At 40.2% G+C, this 23,860-nt stretch overlaps 1 protein-coding gene across 1 annotated transcript in view; it reads left to right on the top strand.

Annotated features, from left to right (window-relative positions):
* FBN1 (fibrillin 1) overlaps positions 1–23,860 on the top strand; it is a 273,921-nt gene that overhangs the window by 32,189 nt on the left and 217,872 nt on the right. Inside the window, exons 2-5 of the mRNA XM_068963729.1 lie at positions 2,096–2,178; positions 4,906–5,004; positions 17,078–17,173; positions 20,491–20,586. Coding sequence (XP_068819830.1) covers positions 2,096–2,178; positions 4,906–5,004; positions 17,078–17,173; positions 20,491–20,586 — 374 coding nt within the window. The remainder of the gene's footprint in view (positions 1–2,095; positions 2,179–4,905; positions 5,005–17,077; positions 17,174–20,490; positions 20,587–23,860) is intronic.

Here is a 23,860-nt window from a genome sequence, read left to right as displayed (position 1 = left end):
GGTTTGGAGTTGCATTGGATCCAATGGAGCTGTTGGTGGGGAAGGTTTGAGGTGGTTGACTTTGGCCTGGATTATCATTTTAGATTGAGAGAACTTTTATGAAGTTTTGGTGTTCTCTTGCCCCAGCTGTCTGTCCTATCTCTTCCTCTCACTCCCTTTTCCAAGATTATGAGTTGCTCTGGGAAGTTCTGGGCACTCCGAACTGAAGTAGGACACTACTTTGTCACAGGAGGGACAGAGCTTGGACAGCATTTGGCTTGGAATTCCCAGCAAAGTTTCTCTCTTCCTTAATCTCTTACGGTTCCTTTGGCTGAATAGCTAATTTAGATCAGAAGATAATTCCACCACCATGCTGCTGCTGCTATGTGTTTTCATTGTCCTTTTCATTTATAAGCTTTTCATGTTCATTAGGAGAAGGCAATGGCACCCCACTCCAGTACTCTTGCCTAGAAAATCCCATGGATGGAGGAGCCTAGTAGGCTGCAGTCCATGGGGTCGCTACGAGTCAGACACAACTGAGCAGCTTCCCTTTCACTTTTCACTTTCACGCATTGGAGAAGGAAATGGCAACCCACTCCAGTGTTCTTGCCTGGAGAATCCCAGGGATGGGGGAACCTAGTGGGCTGCCGCTTATGGAGTTGCACAGAGTCGGACGCGACTGAAGTGACTTAGCAGCAGCAGCATGTTCATTATTTCATCTGATACACACACATTTGATGTGGACACATTCCATTATCCCAATTGTAGAGAAATAAACTAAGGCTCAGAGAGTTCCCAATACCAGGCACATGTTAAGCCTCTATCCAATAATTATCTGTCTAGCGTTGGAATAGCCCTGGCTATTTTACCCTGGCTAATCCTACCTGGCTCAGTATGTATATGGGGCCCTCTCCTTGGCTCCTCCATCCTTCTTCTTTCTCTTTCTGATGTCAGCATCAGTTGGTCTGAAGTATGCATTTTTTCCTATAGCATGTTCCAGGTTCTCTGGGGCTATAAAAGGAGTTCAGGACAGGGCAAAGACTTGAGCTCATTTTCCAATCCTGCATTTTGTTAAAGTGGTGAGTTTAGGGAGAATACAGGAGGGTTCTGTGCAAATATAGTGAAAATATGTGAGTACCCCCCCAACAGAAAAAGTATTTTAGCTCTGCAATCGTTTTTAAAGGCTTTTACTTATGGGACTATAGTATTTATACCAGCAAGGCTTGGGATAGCTGCTATTTTGTGAAATCGATTGTAAAACCTTTGGTCTGCCTTATCAGCCCCTCACCTTGAAGAACTGGCGTCAATGTTTAGGCTCGCAGATGTGGCAGAGTGAAACGAATGGTTTCTTCTGGGTGTCTGTATTATATCCTCTGCCTTAGTTTCCAGTGTAAAATTTGCTAAATCTTTACCCAGTTGTTCCCTGAAAGTGTTAAATATGGATCTTCGGGATCCTGAATGTGTGGCTTTGTTCCAAAACATGTGATGAACTGTCTGTAAACAAGAAATCCAGAGTGACATGGACTTTATTTTCCTGTAACTGTTGGTATCAACTATGCTTCCAGACTTTGGCTAAAGAAATATTTACATGTTTTGGCTTTTATTTTTTTTTTCTGACTAATGTCAGAGTTTGCATTCCTGTAATTCTGGTGAAAGGAAGAATTTGGTCATATTTTAGAGGGTAGATTGGCCATAGAAAAAAGTTACACACAACTTCAATGAGTAAAAGTATAAGACCTCACATTCAGTAGACTTTATGATGACTTTTCTTAACTAGATTGGTAAATGTATTGTTCAAACTAGACTCGTGTAACACCATAAATTTTTATATCTGTGCATTGTGATAGAACTGTGTTTTGTTTCTATGGTTTTTATTTTCCTGATGCTCTGTGTACATTGGTGAAATTAAGCATATCTTTATTGGTATCATTATGTTAAAATGTACCAAACTACTAAACCAGCATTGAATCCCATGAGCTTACTGTTCTTGTCTGCAAAGATTCATACTGTTCTAATAACTCGGGAATTTTTTCCTTTAATTTAGTCACATATTTTTTTTTGAAAAAAAAAAAATGGAGTTGTCATGATTGAATTTTTTTGTTTGTTTTGATTTCAGACCCAATGTCTGTGGATCACGTTATAATGCTTACTGCTGCCCTGGATGGAAGACTTTACCTGGGGGAAATCAGTGTATTGTCCGTAAGTAATAGGCAATCTATTATTTTTCATCATTTTCTTTTGTTTTGGTTGCATGGTGATTCTTAGTATTCTGTCCTATGTAACTACATACCATTAATATGTTTATAGCAGAGCCTTCCAGCTCTAAGATTTTCCTACTTCCTCTGAATCCAGCTTGGGAATATATTAACTCAGGCAAGCCACTGTTAATACTTTAATTCAGTGACTTCCTTTAGAATGTTTCTGAGATAGAGGGAATAGAGCCACAGGGATTCTTTGATTAAGGTTTCAGGTCATTGCATCCATTATTCCTGGCTGCGTAGATTATGTCATCACTTTGATGGTTTTTCTTTTTTTTAAGTTTATCATTGCTGCCTTCCTTATTGTAATTTCTGTGTTGGCCACCTACAAGCCTATCAAACCTTGCATGTTGAATTTGGGTGATGGAGGCTAAAAGGAAACCTAACTGTTAGACAAAGAGGAGAGGAAGCAGATAGAGCATCATATGAAAATGAGTGAAAAGACTGGAGGAGGAACTCTGATGGTACCAGAGATGCCTGTATTGATTCTGCTTCTGTGGCAAAGCTCAGATTCTCATATCCCACAAATATTGTGTGACAAGCCTCATGCCAGACAAGGTGATGTTTAATGGAGATACTAAGTCAGATTAGTTATGGCATTGGTCCTCCATGAACTTCTACAGTCATCACACCTGTGAAATAATTTTCAGTTTTTGGAAAAATCCATTAGTATAATAGGGAAATTTAGAGCTGAGAAGCCATTAAGGAATCATGTCATTCCCCTTCTCATTTGGCCAAAAATGGTCCATGGAGAAGAAGAGATTATTACAATCTGCATTCTCTTGGTGACCTGAAAAACTTAATTTCCTTCCCAGTTCTTGATTTTGACTAAAGAAACTTATTCCTTTGGCACCTTGTGGTTTATGTCAAAACCAAAACTGACTGAGAGAGGGATGTAATGGGTTTTGGAGTTTTCTAAATGAACTTGACAACAACACCCTTTCACTAGTGTTTTGTGGAATCCCTGAGAAATGCCACCTTCAGGTATTTAAACAAATGTGTGTAGAGCCTTTTGAAAGCTTATTTCTCAATAGTTTTCGATCTCCATCCTAGGGCTCTTCTGACGTTTTGATGCACTTTCTATCAAGGGCATTATTTTTGGCCTTGCATATTTCATTTACTTCTTGCAAGTTTGTGCAGGAGTTTGATGGGAAGAATCAAGTCTACGAGTATAAAAGAGTAGTGACCAAATCTTGGTCTTTTGATAAGCGTAAACCATTTGCCGTTTGAACTTACTCTTCAGTCCAGTTAGCAGAGCATTTGGTACCAGGATGGTATTAGTCTCTGGGTGGCTTGAAGATGTTAATGGCTTCCTGAGTGTAGAATCAGTACTATTAAGTGGATTCGCACTTCTCTTCTCAGACTGTTGATGTGGTTCACAACAGGACTAAATGTGTAGGATACAAGTTGCTCTGTAGATCAGATGTTCTCAGCTGGCAGGATCTGAACCAGGAAGGAGTCTGAGCCAGGCATGACATTTTTTATAAAGATTATGAAATTTTAAGCATTTACAATAAAATAGGCTACCAAGAATACTGCTACAAGTTTTATATCACTAACTCTAAGTTAGTGTAAAAACAATGTGTATGTGTCTTAGTCACTAAGTCATGTTTGACTCTTGCGACCCCATGGACTGTAGCCCACCAGGCTCCTCTGTCCATGGGATTTTCCAGGCAAGAGTACTGTAGTAGGTTGCCATTTCCTTCTCCAGGGAAATCTTCCGGACCCAGGAATCGAACCCAGGTCTCCTGCATCATGGGCGGATTCCTGCATGGCAGGCAGATTCTTTACCCACTGAGCTACAGAAAGCCCCATACATACACACATATATACGTGCACATATATATACATGCACACATATATACATACATACATACGTACCTATATGGGCTTCTCTGGTGGCTCAGTGGCAAATAATCCTCCTGCCAACGCAAGAGACACAGGAGAAGCAGGTTTGATCCCTGGGTTGGGAAGATCCCCTGGAGGAGGAAACGAACCCACTCCAGTATTCTTGTTTGGGAAATCCCATGGACAGAGAAGGCTGGCAGGCTACAGTTCATGGGTTCACAAAGAGTTGGACACTACTTAGCTATTGAACAACATATATATGTGTGTGTATGTATATGCAGGAATATATACACAAACACACAAATATATATGTGTTTTTGTGTGTGTGTATATACATTACATATATGAGAGAGAGAGAGAGAGAGAGAGAGAGAGAGAGGAGGAAATGGCAACGCACTCCAGTATTCTTGCCTGGGAAATCGCATGGGCTGAGGAACCTGGCGGACTACAGTCCATGGGGTCACAAAAAGTTGGACCACGACTGAGCAACTAAACAACAACAATGCAGGATTTTTTTCCTTGTTTTGTTTTCCTTTTATAGACTGTCCTGGGCTTATTGACAGGTCGTGAGCTGTGGAGTAAGTAAAGAGAGGCTAGAGAACTGCTGGTACGGATAAGAGAGCTTCCCAGTCTTAGATTCTATTTAGTCCAACAGGTTTGTTTTATAAATGAATAGACCTGAAGCCTAAGGTCACACAGGTCATGATAGCAAAGTTATCAAGGAACTTGATAGTCCAAGTTTCCTCACCTGAGGACTGGGGCCCTGTGAATCACCGTGCTCTGAAGCCATGTGCTAACAGACCTCTGGTTTTATTCATAGCCATTTGCCGGCATTCCTGTGGGGATGGATTTTGTTCGAGGCCAAATATGTGCACTTGCCCATCTGGTCAGATAGCTCCTTCCTGTGGCTCCAGATCCAGTGAGTATAACATGTCATTATATATAATATTATTTTATGTGGTTATGCCCTATTTTCTCCTAAATTTGCTTTTGGCTTTTCTCTTGCCTGCAATACATTTTTTTTTTTTTTCACTAGAACATCTGCCTTCTCTGCTCTGCCCAAAATACTTGGAATGGCTCTCCTCAGTCTGGCCTCCCATTTCCCTTCTTCACTCTTTATAGGGAAATTACCTGTGGGACATAGTTACTATGAATAATATAAAGATTGTGGCCTCCTTCTGTGTAGGTGTCATCTTATTTATCTTTGTCTCTCCAATGTAAATACCATAAGAGATACTCAATGACATGATCGTTTAATGAACATTTTTGACTCAAGGAAACTAGGCATTCTTCCTTGTGGCACTGAAGTAGGAATCTGATTAAACACTTTTGACAACTTGAGACCCCTGCCTTTTGCAAGAGGACAGTGTTAGGAGTCATCATGGCAGTTTATTGGGGATGATTTATCATGAAGCACAAACATATTTTGCCTTTTAGAATTTTACCACTTTGTTCATTCCATGATGCCAAGGAAATATCCACAGTTCATTATTCAGAGACTTTGCTGGCATATTCTGTTGTTTTTGTTTTTAAATGTGGGTGCTCAGCAGTGAATTAGGGGAAATGTGGGGGTTGGGAAGGAGGTGAGTCATTAGTTGTTAAAAAATAAAGTTCATATCTATATAAACAGCCCCTCAACATCTTGACCATTACCAAGGCAAAAATCTTAGGTTCCTTTTCCACTTCCAGTTTCTGGTGAGAAAATATACTTCCCTTACAGTATGTTCTGGTTTTGGCATGGTTTTGAGAGTATTATGGAATATTGTGAGCTTCCCAGGTGGTGCTAGTGATAAAGAACCCACCTGCCAATGCAGGAGATGTAAGAGACACAGGTTCGATCCTTGGGTCGGGAAGATCCCCTGGAGAAGGGCATGGCAACCCACTCCAGTATTCTTGCCTGGAGAATCTCATGGACAGAGGAGCTTGATGGGCTATAGTCCATAGGGTCGCAGAGTCAGACACAACTGAAGCAATGTAGCATGCATGCATGCATTGTGGAATAAGTGCATTCTCTTTTGTCGATTGCAAGTAGAGACTTGAGCATGATCAAGATCCTGTTACCTATTAAGGGTCCTAACATTTAACTGTGGTTCTCATGAACCAACTAACAGAATGGGGCCAACAGTGCAGGGCAGCAGACCTTCTTGGTGCCCACTTGCATACCTTGGCATTCATGGGTTACACAAACAACTCTGCCTTTAGAGCTCTGTAACATTTTTCTGGCCAGGGAGCATGAATGGCAAGCTGGAAAGGCTGAGGGGATTAATTAGAAGCACCTTTTAACCAGTGACAGATGGAAAGTGTGGGATTAATGCCCATACTTCCTTGCCTCTCATTTTGGTTAACTGTGAGGTGTGTTATGCACTGTCTTCTAAAGTTCCCTAGTGGGATGGAGCCCAAGCTGCCCATGTAGGAACAGGCTTGAGAATGTACTTCATTAGTTTCCTTCCATTACCTGTCTCACTTTCCCAGTGTTTCCTGAAATTACTTCTAAAAGAAGCCACTGACATTTGAGCTATTGTCTCAGAATTTGCTTCTGGTGGAAACCAACTGGAGACAAAGTGAAAGTGAAGTCGCTCAGTCGTGTCCGACTCTTTGCATCCCCATGCACTGTAGCCTACCAGGCTCCTCTGTCCATGGTATTCTCCAGGCAAGAGTACTGGAGTGGGTTGCCGTTTCCTTCTCCAGGAGATCTTCCCAACCCAGGAGTAAATACAGACAGTTGTAGGTTGGGATAGAAATTCTCCTGTGGGCTGGGGCTCATTTGCTTATTGCAATGAGTATAGCATGTTCTTTTTTTTGTTTGTTTGTTTTTTGCTGTTTTTTTAACTTTTTATTTTGTATTGAGGTATAGCTGATTAACAGTGTTGTGAGAGTTTCAGTTGAACAACAAAGGGTAGAATGTTCTTTCTTGATCTCAGCTTGGTTTTGAATGCGTGTTCTCCAAGCAACAAGAGGTTAATTCCATGTATCAGGAGCTCTTGAGCTGGAGGAGTAGGAGGAGGCAGAGTGCTCAGTTGGCAGCACTTTGGGGAACAATCTCCAGGCTGCCTCTGAGGAGTGAGAGCCTCGGGTGGGAAAGGAGACTACATAGCAAGTTGGGAGTAGAACCATCCCTCAGATTGGTCCTTTGACCAGCCACTAACACACCACTCCATAAGGGGGAGAAAGTACAGTCAGGTGGCAAACTGGATATCCAGCTGGAAAGGTCTTCAATGATAGTGTGAGCTGCTAATGATTTAGTCAAGTAGAAATCACGAGATGTGGAGAAACGAGGTTAATAAGATCAGAGGGAAAAGCCGTGGTTCTAATAGCTTTCAAGCTAGTAGCGAGGTGTGAGGAGTGCAGTGGTAAGGTCCTGTGGGCCAGATTAGGGTAGAGGCTGAAGTCCAAGACTTGTGCGTGGTAATCTTTGAGGAGGCTTGGGTCTGTTTGTGGTGCTTGTTCACTGGACAAAATCCCCAAGTACTTTGTGGATGAGAGTGAAGTGAGGGGGAGGACACGGATTCATGAGGGTTTTTGAGGCATTTGGAGCCTTTAAAATCATTGGCTTGGACTCTACCTGAACTAATAACGTCCAGACAGCTTACACAACTAAAGCTGGCAGAATGTTTTATTAATAAGTTAAGGGTAGCTGAGGAATGATCAGAATTCATTTCTGTTCTTTTTAAATGATGTTCTAGGAAACAGCTCTGCCATCCTATAGAAAAACTTCTTGCCCATGGTGTGGTAAACACATGTGGGTAGGTCACTTTGCTAATGCCCCTGGTAATAGAAGGCTAATCTAACTCAGTGAAATGTTTGCATTCACAACTTGTGGTTCTGGTAAGAAGGAGTAAATTTAGGTCATTTTACCAATATTTCCTGTGAGAAACTGTATGCTTATTATTTGATGGAGTCAAGGAGGTCCAAGTGAGTTGTAGGACCTGGGAGGCTTTAGCCTTCTTATTTGAAAATATAAAGAATGAAAGGAAGGTTTTTCTTTCAGGTTGTTTCCAACTTGTGTCCTGTGACTTTTAAAATAGGAAATGATCTCTTAGTGACCTGAATAAGAGATTGCATTTCCAGAAAGTCCAAACTGCCAGCCAGCAATTCCTTTGGACACCAGGAAGTCGTGGCTTCCGTTAACCTATTGGGAGTCTTGCCATCAGTTGTTGAGGCACCAGGGCAAAAAGAGGATTGGCTAGACAGGCTCAGAACAGTGGGTTTTCTGGACTTTAATTCTAGGTATATTAGGACTGCTCTCTACTCTCTCAGTCTCTGAGGCCAGAGATGGATCCTGAGCAATTCTAATTCTCATAAAGACCTGTCATGCGCGATCCATGAATTTTCTCACACTCTCCTTAAATATATATAAGTACAATAGATAAGTAAAATAGATAAAGTATATAAAATAAATAATATAAATAAAATAGATTGTCTTTTTAAATAGTATACAGTATATTATTATAAAAGGTGTTCCCTAAATTTCATATTTTAGAATTTTGAGTTGAATTTAGGCTCATTCTATTTTATTCTTCATGCTTCTTAAAAGGATTAAAAAAAATTAAACTTACTAGTTTGAGTTAATGGTAGATTTACATCCAATTGTAAAACATACTTCGTAGCGATCCTGGGTGTCATTTACCCAGTTTTCCTCATGTTAATGGCTTGTGATACTATAATACAATCTCACAACCAGGCTATTGACATAGATACAGTCAAGCTACAGAATGTTGCCATCACCACCAGGATTCTTCATGTTTCTCTCATGTCCGCTTCCTGCTACATCCTCCTTAACCCTGGCAACCACTAATCTATTCTCCATTGCTATAATTTTGTCATTTCAAGAATGTTATATAGATGGAATCACATAGTATATAACCTTTGGGAATTGTCTTAATTCTCTGGGAATTCATCCTTTTGTGGTTATTCTCTGTATCAGTACTTTGTTCCCTTTTATTGCTGAATTTACATGCTATGAATGTCAGGTTTGTTTAGCCATTCACCCATCGAAAGATATCTGGGTTACTTCTAGTTTTTGGTTATTCAAACAAAGCTGCTATGAACATTTATGTACAGGTTTTTGTGTGAACGTAAGTCTATTTCTTTGGGATAAATGCCCAGAAATGCAATTGCTGGGTTGTATAGTAGTTACATATTTAGCTTTTCTAGAAACAGCCAGCTGTTTTTGGAGTGGCTGTACCATTTTACATTCTCACCAGCAATGTATGAATGACCCAGTTTCTTTGCATTATCACCAGCTATCAGGGTTGCTGCTGTTTTCAATTCTAGCTGTTCTAATGGGTATATGGTAATTACGTCACTGTAATTTTAATTTGTGTTTTTTTCTACTGGCTTATAATATTTACCATTTTTTTCCTGTGCTTATTTGTCACCTGCATATATCTTCTTGAGTGGACTGTTGTCTCTTCACATCTTTTGCCTAGATTCTAATTGGATTCTTTACTAATTTAGTGTTTTGAGAGTTCTTTGTGTACTTTAAATCCTAGCTCTTCGTCAGCTATGTAATTTGCATACGTTTTCTCTCACTCTATAGCTTGCCTTTTCCTCTTCTAATAGAGCAAAAGTTTTAAAATATGTTTGAGTCCAATTTATCAATTTTTTCTTTAATGGAAAATAATTGTGCTTTTGATCTCAAGTCTAGGAACTCTTTGTTGAGCCATAGATCCTGAAGATTTTCTCCAGTTTTTTTTTTTTTTTCCTAAATGTTACATTTACATTGAGGTCTAGGTGGTGTTGATACCTGTGGATGTCTGATTCCTCCAACCCACTTATTGGTTTGGCCAAAAAGTTCATTTGGGTTTTTCCATAGGATGTTTTCAGCCAACCTAATATTTCCAGAAAGGCTGTCCTTCATCAGTAGAATTACTTTTAAAGTTTTGTCAAAAAATCAGTTGGGCATATTTGTATACATATACTTCTGTTTCTCTATTTTATTCGATTGATTTATTTGTCTGTCCTTTCTCGAGTATTGTACAGTCTTGATTACTGCAGCTTATGGTAAGTTTTCAAAATTGAGTAGACTAATTCCTCCTACTTAATTATTCTCTTTCAAAAATAGTTCCTTTGCTTTTCCATATGAATTTTAGATTCATCTTGTCTGTATATACAGAAAATTATTCTCTAGGATTTTGATAAAACTGCTTTAAATCTGTATGTCAGTTTGGAGAGTATTGACATCTTTACTGTTTGGAACCACTTTTAGTTTGGATAAGATTTTTATCATTTTTAATTCATTTCAGTTTAGTTAGAATTTGGGGTACTTGTACCCCCAACCCAAATCCAAGCTTTAAGGATGTAAGAAGCCCAGGGGAACAATTGTAGAGCAGTGAGCTAGCAAGTTTGAGCAAGTATGGTGCAACCATTGCTGTAAGTGTTAAGTATGAGACTACTCAGAGGATGGGAAGGTAGCACTGTAGCTGGTCTGGAAGAAGTGACCTTGGAAAGGTTTTTCAGGAAAGTATGGGTTTTATATGAACAGAGAGAAGAGGCTTGGGTGGAATCTGCTCAGATTTGTCCATAGAAACAATTGAACTCTTTGCTTTCTAGTTAACCCGCTATGGAAGTGCCTTTATCACTGCTATCATATAACTTGTCTTTCTTTGTATCTTTTTCAGCTCCGCTAGGTTTTTTGTTTTGTTCTGAGATACCTTAGTGAAGTTGCTCTACTAGTTGGTGTGTCTTTAGGCACCACAGACTATGCACTTAGAATGTCATTGCCTCTCCCAGTGAAAATCATTTTTGTCCTGCAGTGGTCCTGGCTGCCCCTATGGACTGTTTTCTCAGGTTTCGAGTCCAGAAGTTAGTCTAGCTGTTTGTCTTGTCCTTTTCCAAGGGCTTAAATTAAAATCATATGTTACCATACAGATGCTTATTTGCAAATGGCTCCCAGTGTTCTTTCTGCCCCTTGTGCCTGCCAAGATAATGGAAGAATTTTAGGATCATTCCCAACCTAATGCATCCCAAAGAAAATCATTACCTGAGGTATGTAGACCTAAGCACCAGCCCTGCGTCTCTGCTGTTCCAGTAGTGTGTTCACTTTGCTCTCTTTGGGCTGATTGTTCTTAAGAATTAACTTGTGCTGGGCTATAATCGAAAGAAAGTTTCTTCTGCTCTTTCTGATGCCTGGCAAATGGAGAGCATTCCGTAAATATTTGTTGAATGACTGAGATGACTGACCTCTACTGGAACATACATAAAATTTGTTTGGGACTCCATATGGATAAGGGTTAATGGCAACATTTTCGTTAGTTCTAGGATGTTGAACCTTACTTGAAACCCTTTGAGGCTTTCCACCCATCTTGGAGGGGAAGTTGTCCTTGGAGCTAAATGCATGTGGCAGCCACAGACCTGTGTGCAGGCATTGGAACTCCCCTAGTATTTTCAGTTTCTGGTAAAGTCTTAACGCTGATTGAGTTTAGGAATATATTCTAACTTGAGGTGTTTAGAGCATCCTATGAGTTCAATTGGAGCCCTTATTTTTCATTTGGCTTTTTCTAGAGAAATAGAAGTTGGTCTCCTAATTTGCCACATATCTGGAATTTTTTGTCGCATTAGAGTAAATTTAGAATTTGCATCAATGGCAGGACTCAAACACAAATAAAACCAGTTTGTACACTCTCTAAACTATAGTGAAACTTCGTATCCAGTTCCTTTATTTCCCACAGAAATCCTGAATGAGTGCTCCTGCCATTAAGGAAATACTTTTTCTCTTAAAGGTCTAAGACTCACAAAGAATGCAAATTTGGTAAACATGTTTGTGGCAAAGCAGGTGATTAAAATCCTATTATCAATGGACATGAATTTGAGCAAACTCCAAGAGATAGGGGAGGGCAGGGGAGCCTGATGTGCTTACTACAGACCAGGGGGTCGCCAAGAATACGATGCAACTGAGCAACAACAGCAATCTGTTGATGAGCTTGCTCCTCTGGCCTAAGGATACATGGTTCACCGATTTATTTGGACCGTTGGACTAACCGTGCCTTATTGTTTCACAAGTCTGATCAAGGGCTTTTATTTTTTAAAGGAGAAAGAATATTTTATGCTGGAAAAAGTTTACCTGAAAGATGGGGTAGAAAAAAAGTATAAGAACGTATCAGGGAGGTTTTTATTATATTCCATTTAAATATAAACTTATCATTCTTTTCAGAAAGAAGAACTCATTCTGTTTTTTAATTTAAACAAGTCATGTAAAGTCACTGTTTAAACTACTGTTCGCTTTTTTATCTCAAAGTAGCTAAATGGCTTTGTTGCTCATGTGGGAATGGAAATTAGCTCTTGGCATGAACCACTTTAATTGAAATCAGTTTGTGGGTTGAGTTCCTTTGCTGCTTGACAGATGACATCATTTCCTGTGCTTTTCCCAGCCCTCACTGTTTTGCTAAGATAGGATGAAGCTAAGTTTAACTTCAGATTTTAAAGCAACTTACACCTTTTCCTGACCTACTTAGAATATTATCCAAGTTTTTCACCAAATCATTTCTTTTGTATACTTGTAAATAGTTTTTTAGTTTGAAAACACATTTTGGCCAAGACATTTTAATAGAACTGTAGGAGCTTAAAATAACTGTTTTAATCAGTTTCCTGGGTTGATTGATTTCTATAACAATGTTCTGACAGAGAAGTTATTTCTGCTTTTATATATGGGGAAACAAAGATAAAAATATTTTTAATAGCAACCCACTCAGAGCTATGTAAGTGCTTAGGACACGATGGGCAACTTCACAGTCTCTGTGTTTGAGTATAGCTTGTGGTGTCGTTATCATGGAGCACAAGTTAAATAAACAGAAATTAATTTGGCAGAGTTTTATACAGCACCTACAAGCAGGCAGGGAATGCTCTGAGCACTTATGGAGATATAATTAATAATCATGATGCTTCCCACTCCCCACCCTGTGATGCTTGATGTTTTTAAACAAATGGGCTACAGATAGGAGAAATATCTTAAAAATAGTTTTGGTTATAGAACATACTTTTCTGAAGAGAAGTATAAAGTACTCTGGAGTCAGAAGAAAGAGAGTTCATATTTAGTGGGGAAGGGAAGAGAGAATAGAAGTCAGAAAAGATCAAAGGAAAGAAGAGACATTTGCCGTGGATCTTGGAGACAGGATTTCAGGATTTGGTAAGAACATTGTGTAAGTTGTATGTTGGAGGTTGAGAGTTCAGGGCAAAGACAAAGAGACGGGTGAAAGAGGAGATTCCATGAAGACACTAGCACATAGTACCAGGTATTGGGTACAGCACTTTGTAGGTACTCAGAAATATTTGTTGAGTGAATGAATGACTGATAAGGAAGCCTGGGAACAAATTGTTGTTGTTATTGTTCGGTTGCCCAATCATGTCTGACTCTTTGCAACATCATGGAATGCAGCTTGCCAGGCCTCCCTGTCCCTCACCGTTTCTTGGAGTTTGCCCAAGTTCATGTTCTTTGCATTCAGCCATCTCATCATCTGATGCCCTCTTTTCTTTCTCTCCTCAATCATTCCCAGCATCAGGGATGTTTCCAGTGAGTCATCTGTTCACATCAGATGACCAAAATACTGGAGCTTCAGCTTCAACATTAGTCCTTCCAGTGAATATTCAGGGTTGATCTCTATTAAGATTGACTGGTTTGATATCCTTGCTGTCCATGGGACTTTTCAGGAGTCTTCTCCAGCATTGCAGTTCGAAGGCATCAATTCTTCGGTGTTCTGCCTTCTTTATGGTCCAGCTCTCATAACAGTACATGACCACTGGGAAGACCATAGCCTTGACTATACGGACCTTTGTTGGCAGAGTAATGTCTCTGCTTTTCAGCACACTGTCTAGGTTTGTCATCGTTTTCCTGCCAAAAAGCAATCATCCTGATTTCACCGCTGCAGTCACCGTCCGCAGTGATTTTGGAGGCCAAGAAGAGGAAATCTGTCACTACTTCCACCTTTCCCCTTCTATTTGTCATGCAGTAAGGGGGCCGAAGAATTGATGCTTTTGAACTGTGGTGTTGGAGAAGACTCGTGAGAGTCCCTTGGACTGCAAGGAGATCCAACCAGTCCATTCTAAAGGAGATCAGTCCTGGGTGTTCTTTGGAAGGACTTGATGCTAAAGCTGAAACTTCAGTACTTTGGCCACCTCATGTGAAGAATTGACTCATTGGAAAAGACTCTGATGCTGGGAGGGATTGGGGGCAGGAGGAGAAGGGGATGACAGAAGATGAGATGGCTGGATGGCATCACTGACTTGATGGACATGAGTTTGAGTGAACTCTGGGAGTTGGTGATGGACAGGGAGGCCTGGCATGCTGCAATTCATGGGGTCGCAAAGAGTCCGACATGACTGAGCGACTTAACTGAACTGAACTGAAGGGGACCAGATGCCATGATCTTAGTTTTTTTTAATATTTACTCTTAAGCTGACTCTTTCACTCTCCTCCTTCACCCTGATCAAGAGGCTCTTTAGTTCCTATTCACTTTCTGCCATTAGAGTGGCATCATCCTCATATTTGAGGTTATTGATATTTCTCCCGCCTATCTTGATTCCATCTTGTACTCATCCAGGTCTTGCATTTCTTATGATGTGCTCAGCATATAGGTTAAACAAACAGGGTGACAACAGACAGCTCTGTCACACTTCTTTCTTGATCTTGAACCAGTCAGTTGTTCTATACAGGGTTCTAACTGTTGCTTCTTGACCCACATACAGGTTTCATAGGAGACAGGTCGGTGATCTGGTATTCCCATCTCTCTAAGAGCTTTCCACAGTTTGTCATGATCCACACAATCAAAGGCTTTAGCATAGTCAATGAAACAGAGATAGATGTTTTTCTGAAATCCCCTTGCTTTCTCTATAATCCAGTGAATGTTGGCAATTTGATCTCTAGTTCCTCTTCCTTTCCTAAACCCAGCTTGGATTTTTGGAAGTTCTTGGTCTGCATCATGCTGAAGCCTAGCATGCAAGATTTTAAGCATGACCTTTCTAGCATGGGAGATGAGTACAACTGTCTGGTGGTTAGCACGTTCTTTGGTAGTACCCTACTTGGGGATTGGGATGAGGGTTGACCTTTTCCAGTCCTGTGGCCACTGCTGCGTCTTCCAGATTTGCTGACATAATAAATGCAAAATCTTGATGACATCATCGTTTAGAGATTTGAATAGTTCTGCTGGAATTTCATCACATCCATGAGCTTTATTAACAGCAGTGCTTCTTAAGGTCCACTTGACTTTGCATTCCAGAGGATCTGACTCTGGATGACTAACCTCACCATCGTAGTAATCTGGTTCATTAATATCTTTTTAAATATAGTTCTTCCTTGTATTGTTTCCATCTCTTCTTGATCTCTTCAGCATCTTCTAGGTCTCTACCATTTTTATGCTTTATTACGCCCATCTTTGGGTGGGATGGTCCCTTGATGTTTCCAATTTTCCTGACGAGATCTCTAGTCTTTCCCTTTTAGCCGTTTTCTTCTATTATTAAGGCATTTTTCATTGAAGAAGGCCTTCTTGTCTCTTCTAGCTGTTTTTTTTTTAAACTCTGTGTTTAACTGGAACATATTAGGGGTAGGCAAAGGAGCCCTGAAAGACCCATACGACCATCCAGAAGAGGGCCTTAAATGCTGAGATGGAGGGGGTTCTTGGTACAGTAGAGATGGGCGCCTTTGATGGTGTTTTAGGATGTACATGACATGTTGTTGAAAAGGTGCATCACTCTAAACTTACCTCTTTGGTACTCCGTGAGGGCATAGGGATTGGGTTCTGGCACCTTCTTCTTCCTGTTGTGGTGCTGAGAGCTGTGTAGCTCTTGATAAAAACAGCCCTTTCTCCTGGAATCAGCAGCCTCTTTGTGATACTGAACTGAGCCTCCTAGCAGAGTGTACTGAAGAGGCAGGCTGCTGGGAGGAGCCTCCTCTCTGCTCCTGGCAGAAGATGGAGGCCCAGTGCTCCATAAAGGCTAAGCATACGAGCAAGCCTAAGCAGCTGATTTCTGCTCTTGCACAGAAAAAGGGGTTCTTTTCTCTTTATGTGACGTTATTGAGGCTTTTTCTCTAGGAATTTACTCCCACAGGACAGAGTAAGCCAAATTTCCATGCCCAAGCCTGGCCTCCTTGTACAGGGATGTGTCAACAATGATGAATGATTAATTCAATCAAGCCTTTAGTCTTCTCCAAGTAAGGTGGTTGATTGTTTCTAGAGGACTAAGGAACAGCCTGGGATTTGGAAAGTGTCTGAATTACTGAAATAGAGACAGCCTCGGCACTGGAGGAATCAGGGGCATGTGCTGTGCTGTCATCAGTGTCTTTCCCGAGTGTCTTTCCCTCTGGCCAGCTCTAGCATCTCATCGTCTCAGTCTAAGTCAGCCTGCTGCCTGGGGTCTTCCTTCCTTGGGTGTTGAAGCTCTCACACTTCTATAAGTGACAATGTGATGAAGAGTAGATTTACAACACTGCAGGTCTTAGATGGTTCAAGGTGACAGTTTAAACAAGGTGCTCTTTCTGAGCCAAGTCCAGCTGTCTTCATTATCATGCAGTCTTGTTATTAAGTGCCCTTGTAGGTCTTCTTTCCCTTCTTTCTGCTGCCTCCTAAATTTCTTTTAACACCATTTCTTGGAATTTGTCACTCTGAATGTCTTCTGCCCACCCACCTGGGACTCCGCAACTTTTAACAAGAAAAATATTGCTATTGTAATCTTGCCTCGTCTGGTTCCTCAAGGCGCTATTTTCTTGGTGTAAATTACAGAAATGACCATTGAATGGCAAGGTCTGCTAAATTAAGGAAGTCATTGAGCAGTACTTAAAGTCAGTATGAAAGATACAGTTACATTGAACTGTAAATGATTTTATGCACACAAAATATGACATTTTAGCATTGTCAATTAGGTTATTTCTGCATAAATATATGATTATTGATAAACCATTTTATTTTCTCTTCAGATCACTACAAATCAACTTCTGTGAACTGTTGAGATCTATGTACTTAAATTGCAGAAATAAATCAGTCCTTTTTTTCTTTCTTTTCAAGTCCAACACTGTAACATTCGCTGTATGAATGGAGGTAGCTGCAGTGATGATCATTGTCTGTGCCAGAAAGGATACGTAGGGACTCACTGTGGACAACGTAAGTAAACTGTGTAGATGTTAACCTACATTAACAAAAAGAATACAGAGATAAGTGATGGTGGCTTTTCTTTGACTGCCTAGGATATGGCATTTTTACAGGTGCCCACTAACTCTTGCAGGTGAACAGATCACTTCCCTGGCACACAGAACATCAAATTTCTGATTAGAACCTCAGAACTGGGTTATTTGATTCATTTTTCTTTCATTTACCTTCATCACCCTGCTAACCTCATTTCTGATCTGCAGTCACCACCCAAGGTGCAGAATTGTTGTTCATTCCACATGTATGCCTTGCATTTGATTGCCAACATCTCCCCCTGGATTTTCGAGAAGCATCCTCAATAAGGTATTTCAAAACTCAACCTCGTCTTTCTCCCCAGACATGTTCTTTTTCTTGATTAATGGTGTCTGCATCTCTCTAGTTTCCTAGTCTGGATTCTGCTGTTATAACACTTCTGGTCAGTGTATTGGTTTACACGTAAACACTGTTTGTTGTGTGTCTACTGTGTATCAGTCCCACTGCTTTGCAGAGATGAAAATTCCCCTAAAGAACTTATTTTTTACTATATCAAGAATACCCTGAAGAAAATTTGAAAAGCTTAAATATATAAAAAGTAAAAATTTCCACAATCCCACCTTTCCAGATGTTATCTTCCAGTCTTTTAATGCATATTTGGTACATGAGCTCTCACTGAATGCATAATTTTTCATATAACTTTTTTACTTAATATTTTATTAGAAGTTAATTCCATTTATTGAATGTTTTAAAAATATATTTTAATGGTTGCATACTAGTCCATTGTATAGAGGTCTTACTGTTTATTTATTGCATCCTTAATGATGAACATTTATTCATGCTGTTTCCAACTTTTGCCCGTGTGTATGTATTTGCTATGATGAATAATGCTATGATAAGTAAACCAAAGTTTATTTAATGCCCTCCTGACTGTACACTATGATATAAGTAAGAATGGGGATTAAATCTTTGACAGCCCCCAGCAATAGTATGGAGGTAGGACAGCCTCCCTACCTGGGAGACCCTTTAGCTGAGTGTTAAGGGGTGGGTAGGAGTTCTTTTGTCAGATTTTGGGAGGTGGGCCTTTTAGGCAGCTGGCTAAGCATAAGCCAAAGCCTAGAACATGACTAGCATGTGATGCCAGGCTTTGGTATTGCTAGGACTTATGTGCCGAGGGGAGTGATGGGAAGGGAGCTAAGGTTGGAATAGAAGTCATGGGCCAGGTTTGGAGAGCCTTTATGCTTCTCCAAACATGTTCTCATCCAAAATAGAACCATGCAGTCATGCAAGGGAGGGAAGTGAGAAAACAATAACCAACAACATTCATCTACTGAGTTATTTACTCTGTTTACCATGTGCTCGGCACACATTCAGACTCTTTACATGTATTGACTCATTTGATATAGCAACAGCACTTACAGAAAGAGGCCTTTATTATTAATACCTACATGAAATGAAGATCCTGGGGTACAGGCATTTCAGTGACTTGCCTAAAGCTATACAGGGAGTAATCAGCAGAGCTGGGATTTGAACACATGCAGTCTAACTTCACAGCCCAGGCTTTTAATGCTGTGAAATACTGGCCTAATATACTTCACTCACAACAGTTTACAATGAGGAAGATCTCTGTGGCCACACTGCAGGGGTTGAACTTGAGGGAGAAGGAACAGGAAGCAGGAAGACTAGTACTAAGGCTGTGGCTCCAGAGATGGTGGGATGGGGTGGATTTAAAGTCATTTTCAGAAAGCGGATCAGAAGGAGCCACTGTCATCCTCCTGTTCCCTTTCATGCACCTGGAGGGAGCAGAGCCCAGTGTACAACAGGCACTCAGGTTAAACCTGTAGATTTTGAAAATCTTTCCTAGACTTAAGTTTCCTAATCTGTAAACTAGGAGGCAATCTCAAACTGGGAGCCTAATCTGCAAATTTAGGCAATCTCAAACTTTCTTTTCTGCTTAAAATCTCTTAATTATTACCTGACTATAAATTAAGAAGCAAATTAGAACAGTGGACATACATAAACCTCTCTAATTTTGTGATGATAAATGGACTACTGCCCTGACTTGTGGCTATAAGGGGTTGTCTCGGTCCAAGTACACTGATCCCAATGGATGTCAAGATAGAATTAGATGCACGAGAGATTTACTAGGGAAAACCCTCACCTTCAGACTATGATGCATGTCACACCCCTGTGCGAGGAGAGAGGGAAGGAAAGACTATGACAGTTGTGTGAAAGAAGCCTCAGACTGTAGTGCAACCTCCAAGAAAGCTTTGGTCAGGCTGTTAGGGAGTCCAGACTCAAGACTGCCCATCACAATAGCTTCATGATGGGCAGAAATGTCCAGTCTCCACAATGCTTAGTTGCTGAGTGGTCCCCACCAGGTTGTTGGCATGAACATAGTAGCAGATCAGCCAGCTAAGCTCCTCACAGTAGGTTTTCTTGGAAGGAGATCTGAGTAGCTCAACTGCATGACTGCCACAGGGTACAGGAAAAGTGTATGGGGGATATATGAAGGGGGAATTAATGTAAATGGAGGTGTTAGGGAAGCCTCTTGGAGGAGTGAGGTTTGAGCTGGGCTTTGAAGGGTGGGTGGGACTGGCAAATTTGGCAGGGACAGCCTACCACCTGTGGATAAAAATGCCTAGGAAGAGGCTATGCTTGAGTGAGTCGCAGGAAGTTGTACAGAGAAGAGTTATTCAGGGAATGAGCTTTCAAGTCTTATTTTAATGTCTTTCTTGACAAGTAAAATGTCCCTCCCTCAAGGATCTCTGGACTTATCTTACCAGTATTTTCCAGAGATTCTCTTGTAACACTCAATTGGATCTTCATTATGGTACATAAATTACTGAGTGTCAGTATTTGTGTTTTGTCTCTGGCAGTTAATAGTGTGATTTAACATGCTGCATTTTTGTAAAGAAGGCCAGTGTTTTCCCTCATGAAAACTGTCTGGAAATGAAACATAAATCATAAGCAAAAGAATCAGCTTGTAAAATGCAGTTCTCATCAGGGTTGTCTGTTTTAAACCACCATTGTAGATACAGAACTGAAAAGCATTGCTCAGATGTTTTCCAGAATGAAACTGCCAAGGCAGGTATATCCTCACCTATTCCAAGTAGTTTTACCTGAGTTGTCTGAGGGATGTCCAGGAAACTGGAACTGTACAATAAATGTTTAAAACAAATACCACAGTGACTATTTAGATTTTTTTTTTATTGTCATCCTTTCAGGGAACAGTCAGTGTTCCTTTATTAGCATCTACTCAAGTGAAGTTTCTCAGCTTCTCTCTCCTTATTTTACAGCTGTCTGTGAAAGTGGCTGTCTTAACGGAGGCAGGTGTGTGGCCCCGAATCGATGTGCATGTACTTATGGCTTTACTGGACCCCAGTGTGAAAGAGGTAATTTTAAAAAATGTATCGGTGTAAAGATGTTCTGGTGGCTAAAGCTATGATTGATTTCAACAAGCATTTGGCTTCTTGCAGCTGCTCTGTGAATTTTGTTGAGTTTTGATGAGGTTTCTGAATTGTCATTGGGAAGGTTCCTAGGATGATACGACAGTGGCCCCAAGCCTCTGCATGTTATTCAGTAATTCTTGTCAGTGGGCTGCAGGACTCAATAGTGAGCCTATGCATAAGTACCAGTTGGCATCAAGATAAAAAGAAGAAAATTTTCCATAGAGTAAGGATTGAGCTCATTATTATCCTAGTAAGTTAGGGAAGTGGCTCCAAACAAAACAACTGTGTGGAAATGGGAAACATTCAGAATGAAACAAAAATTACACCTAAAGATCTCTTAGGACCTATTGGCTATAGTGGCATACAAGCTTAGCATTCAAAGTTCACTAGAAATATTAATTGCCAAGAAACTGCTTTCACAGCTGTGATTTATTCAGTACTCATTGTGGCTCATCGACGTGTATATTCATCCCTGCTTTGCCATGTGAGATGATTGAGGCTCTGGGTGGTCAAGGAAGCTGCCTAAGGACAGACACACATAATAGGCAGCTTTAATTTGAATGTGGCTTTTCTGTTTTCAAGTATACTGCTGCTCTTAATTGAAAAAGATTTCTACCTGCTTTGCCTACCTATCCATGCAAACATGACATTGAGATATATGTAGATGTGCAATCCCCTAACGGTGGCTTTGTTGATCATCTTTCTCTACCTTGATAGGCGTGTTCTCATCATTCCTAGTTTTATAGTGAAGGTTGAGGTGATTCATTTCATATCAAATGGCAAAAATACTCTTGAAAAATACCATATGAAAAATATTCATGAACATTTTAAACTACAATCATCACTTTTCTCCAAAGTTGTATAAAGATCATTTTATTCTAAGATGGAAAGTGAAGATTCAGTTGCAAATGTTGACTATATGTTATTTAAAAACAAAGAGTAGAGGGTGGTATGTGAGAAATTGTTTTCTATTTCCATTTTTATGAGTTTGTCTAAATTCAGTTCTTTGCTGATGAAGTAGCAATTCCTGTTTTAGCAAGTAACTCTACTATTACTGGATAAATTATATTGAATTTCTGTTCACAAGGCCACCGCATGGTACAGATATGTGAGGCACTGTGAACTCTTGGCCTTTCCATTGTACTTGGCATCATTTTGGAGTCCCTTTTTAAAACTGCTTCTTTTTTACAATTTGATGTATTTTTATTGACTTGGAGCTAATGTATAGCTAATAGTCTCAAGAGTAACAAAGACAACTGTTTTGATTAGATAGTATCATTCTGTGGCCTTATTATTTTACTCAGTGACAATGATATAGGATTTGAATTGTTGAGATTAAAACTTTATAACATGTAACGAGCAATGTGTGAAAATAATTCGACAAGTGATAAAGGTGGACTTAATTTGTTTTAGAAAAATCACTGATAGGAAGAAGTTACAGGGCATTTTACCTCTAGGAATTTACGGTAAAGAATACTGATACCCATAGTTATAGTTATTGATTACACAGTCTAGAACTATTTGACCAACTACAGTTATCTCTTTGACCAAGATTAAGAAATGATGTGAATGGATTAAGTTGCTAAACTAGTCATGAAAACTGGCATATTTACTTAGGGATATCTCCAAATTTTGGCATGTCTTTAACTGCTCTCCTCTATGATAAAGGTATCCTAAAATTTGCACTTAGGTATAAATACATGTTGGCCCCAAAGAATCTTCACTGTGGTCACCTAAATCAAATTGACCATTGAATGGCAGGTTTTCAGGCATTTGTGGTTGTGGAGAACGGGGAGGAAAAGGCTCTCTTTAATCATTGCTGTTGTTGTTGTTGAGTAGCTCAGTCATGTCTGACACTTGGTGACCCCATGGACTGTAGCATGCCAGGCCTTCCTGTCCTTCACCATTTCCTGGAGCCTGCTCAGACTCATGTCCATTGAGTTGATGATGCCATCTAATCATCTCATCCTCTGTTGTCTTCTTCTCCTCCTGCCTTCAATCTTGCCTGGAATCAGGGTCTTTTCTAATGAGTCAATTCTTCGCATCAGGTGGCCAAAGTATTAGAGCTTCAGTTTCAGCATCAATCCTTCCAATGAATATTCAGGACTGATTTCCTTTAGGGTTGACTTGTTTGATCTCCTTGCAGTCCAAGGGACTTTCAAGAGTCTTCTCCAACACCGCAGTTCAAAAGCACCAATTCATTGGTGCTCAGCCTTCTTTATGGTCCAAATCTCACATCCATACATGACCACTGGAAAAACCATAGCTTTGACTAGACAGACCTTTGTTAGCAAAGTAATGTCTCTGCTTTTTAATATGCTGTCTAGGTTGGTCATAGCTATTCTTCCAAGGAGCAAGTGTTTTTTAATTTCATGGCTGCAGTTACCATCTGCAGTGATTTTGGAGCCCAAGAAAATAAAGTCTCTCACTGTTTCCATTGTTTCCCCATCTATTTGCCATGAAATGATGGTATCAGATGTCATGATCTTAGTTTTCTGAATGTTGAGTTTGAAGCCAACTTTTTCACTCTCCTCTTTCATCTTCATCAAGATGCTCATTACCCTTTGCCTGTTTCACCTGAGGATAGTCTCAAACCTTCAGAGGGAGAAGGGAAATATGAGTGTAATTTCCCTCACCACATGGGAGAGGGGGGTTTCTTTTATTCCAGGATTATATTTCCATTTATAATTTTCTCTGCTTTCTGTTGTTATGGAAGTCATCTACTTACCTCTCTAAAGAATTAGAGGCAATATATCCTTTTATTCAAATGAGTGCTGTGATTTCAAGAGTGATTAATAAAAATGTCAAACTGAGTCAGCACAAATCCATCCTGAAGCCTAGAAAAGTATTCAGTGTTACTTCTGATGGTGGGTCAGTATACTTGTTAAGTTGTATAACTACTCAGGCTAGTTCCATTATGTTTTCATTGGAATATGGCTCTTTACTTTTAAAAATGAACTTCTGGAAAGTCTTTACTGATTTCCTTTCCTTCTTCCTAGAGACTGAGCCCAGGTCTGCTTCTGCATTCTCCCTGAGCACACTCTCCACACCTCTTTTAATAGCAGTTACACAACTGAGTGTCTTCATTTTCACTTTTCATTCATGCATTGGAGAAGGAAATGGCATCCCAGTCCAGTGTTCTTGCCTGGAGAATCCCAGGGATGGGGGAGCCTGGTGGGCTGCCGTCTATGGGGTCGCACAGAGTCGGACATGACTG

The sequence above is a fragment of the Capricornis sumatraensis genome, chromosome 2 (assembly GCF_032405125.1).
Source record: "Capricornis sumatraensis isolate serow.1 chromosome 2, serow.2, whole genome shotgun sequence".
Classification (NCBI taxonomy): Eukaryota; Metazoa; Chordata; class Mammalia; order Artiodactyla; family Bovidae; genus Capricornis; species Capricornis sumatraensis.
Note: the sequence above shows the minus strand (reverse complement) of the source record. Positions and strands in the feature narration are given on the sequence as shown.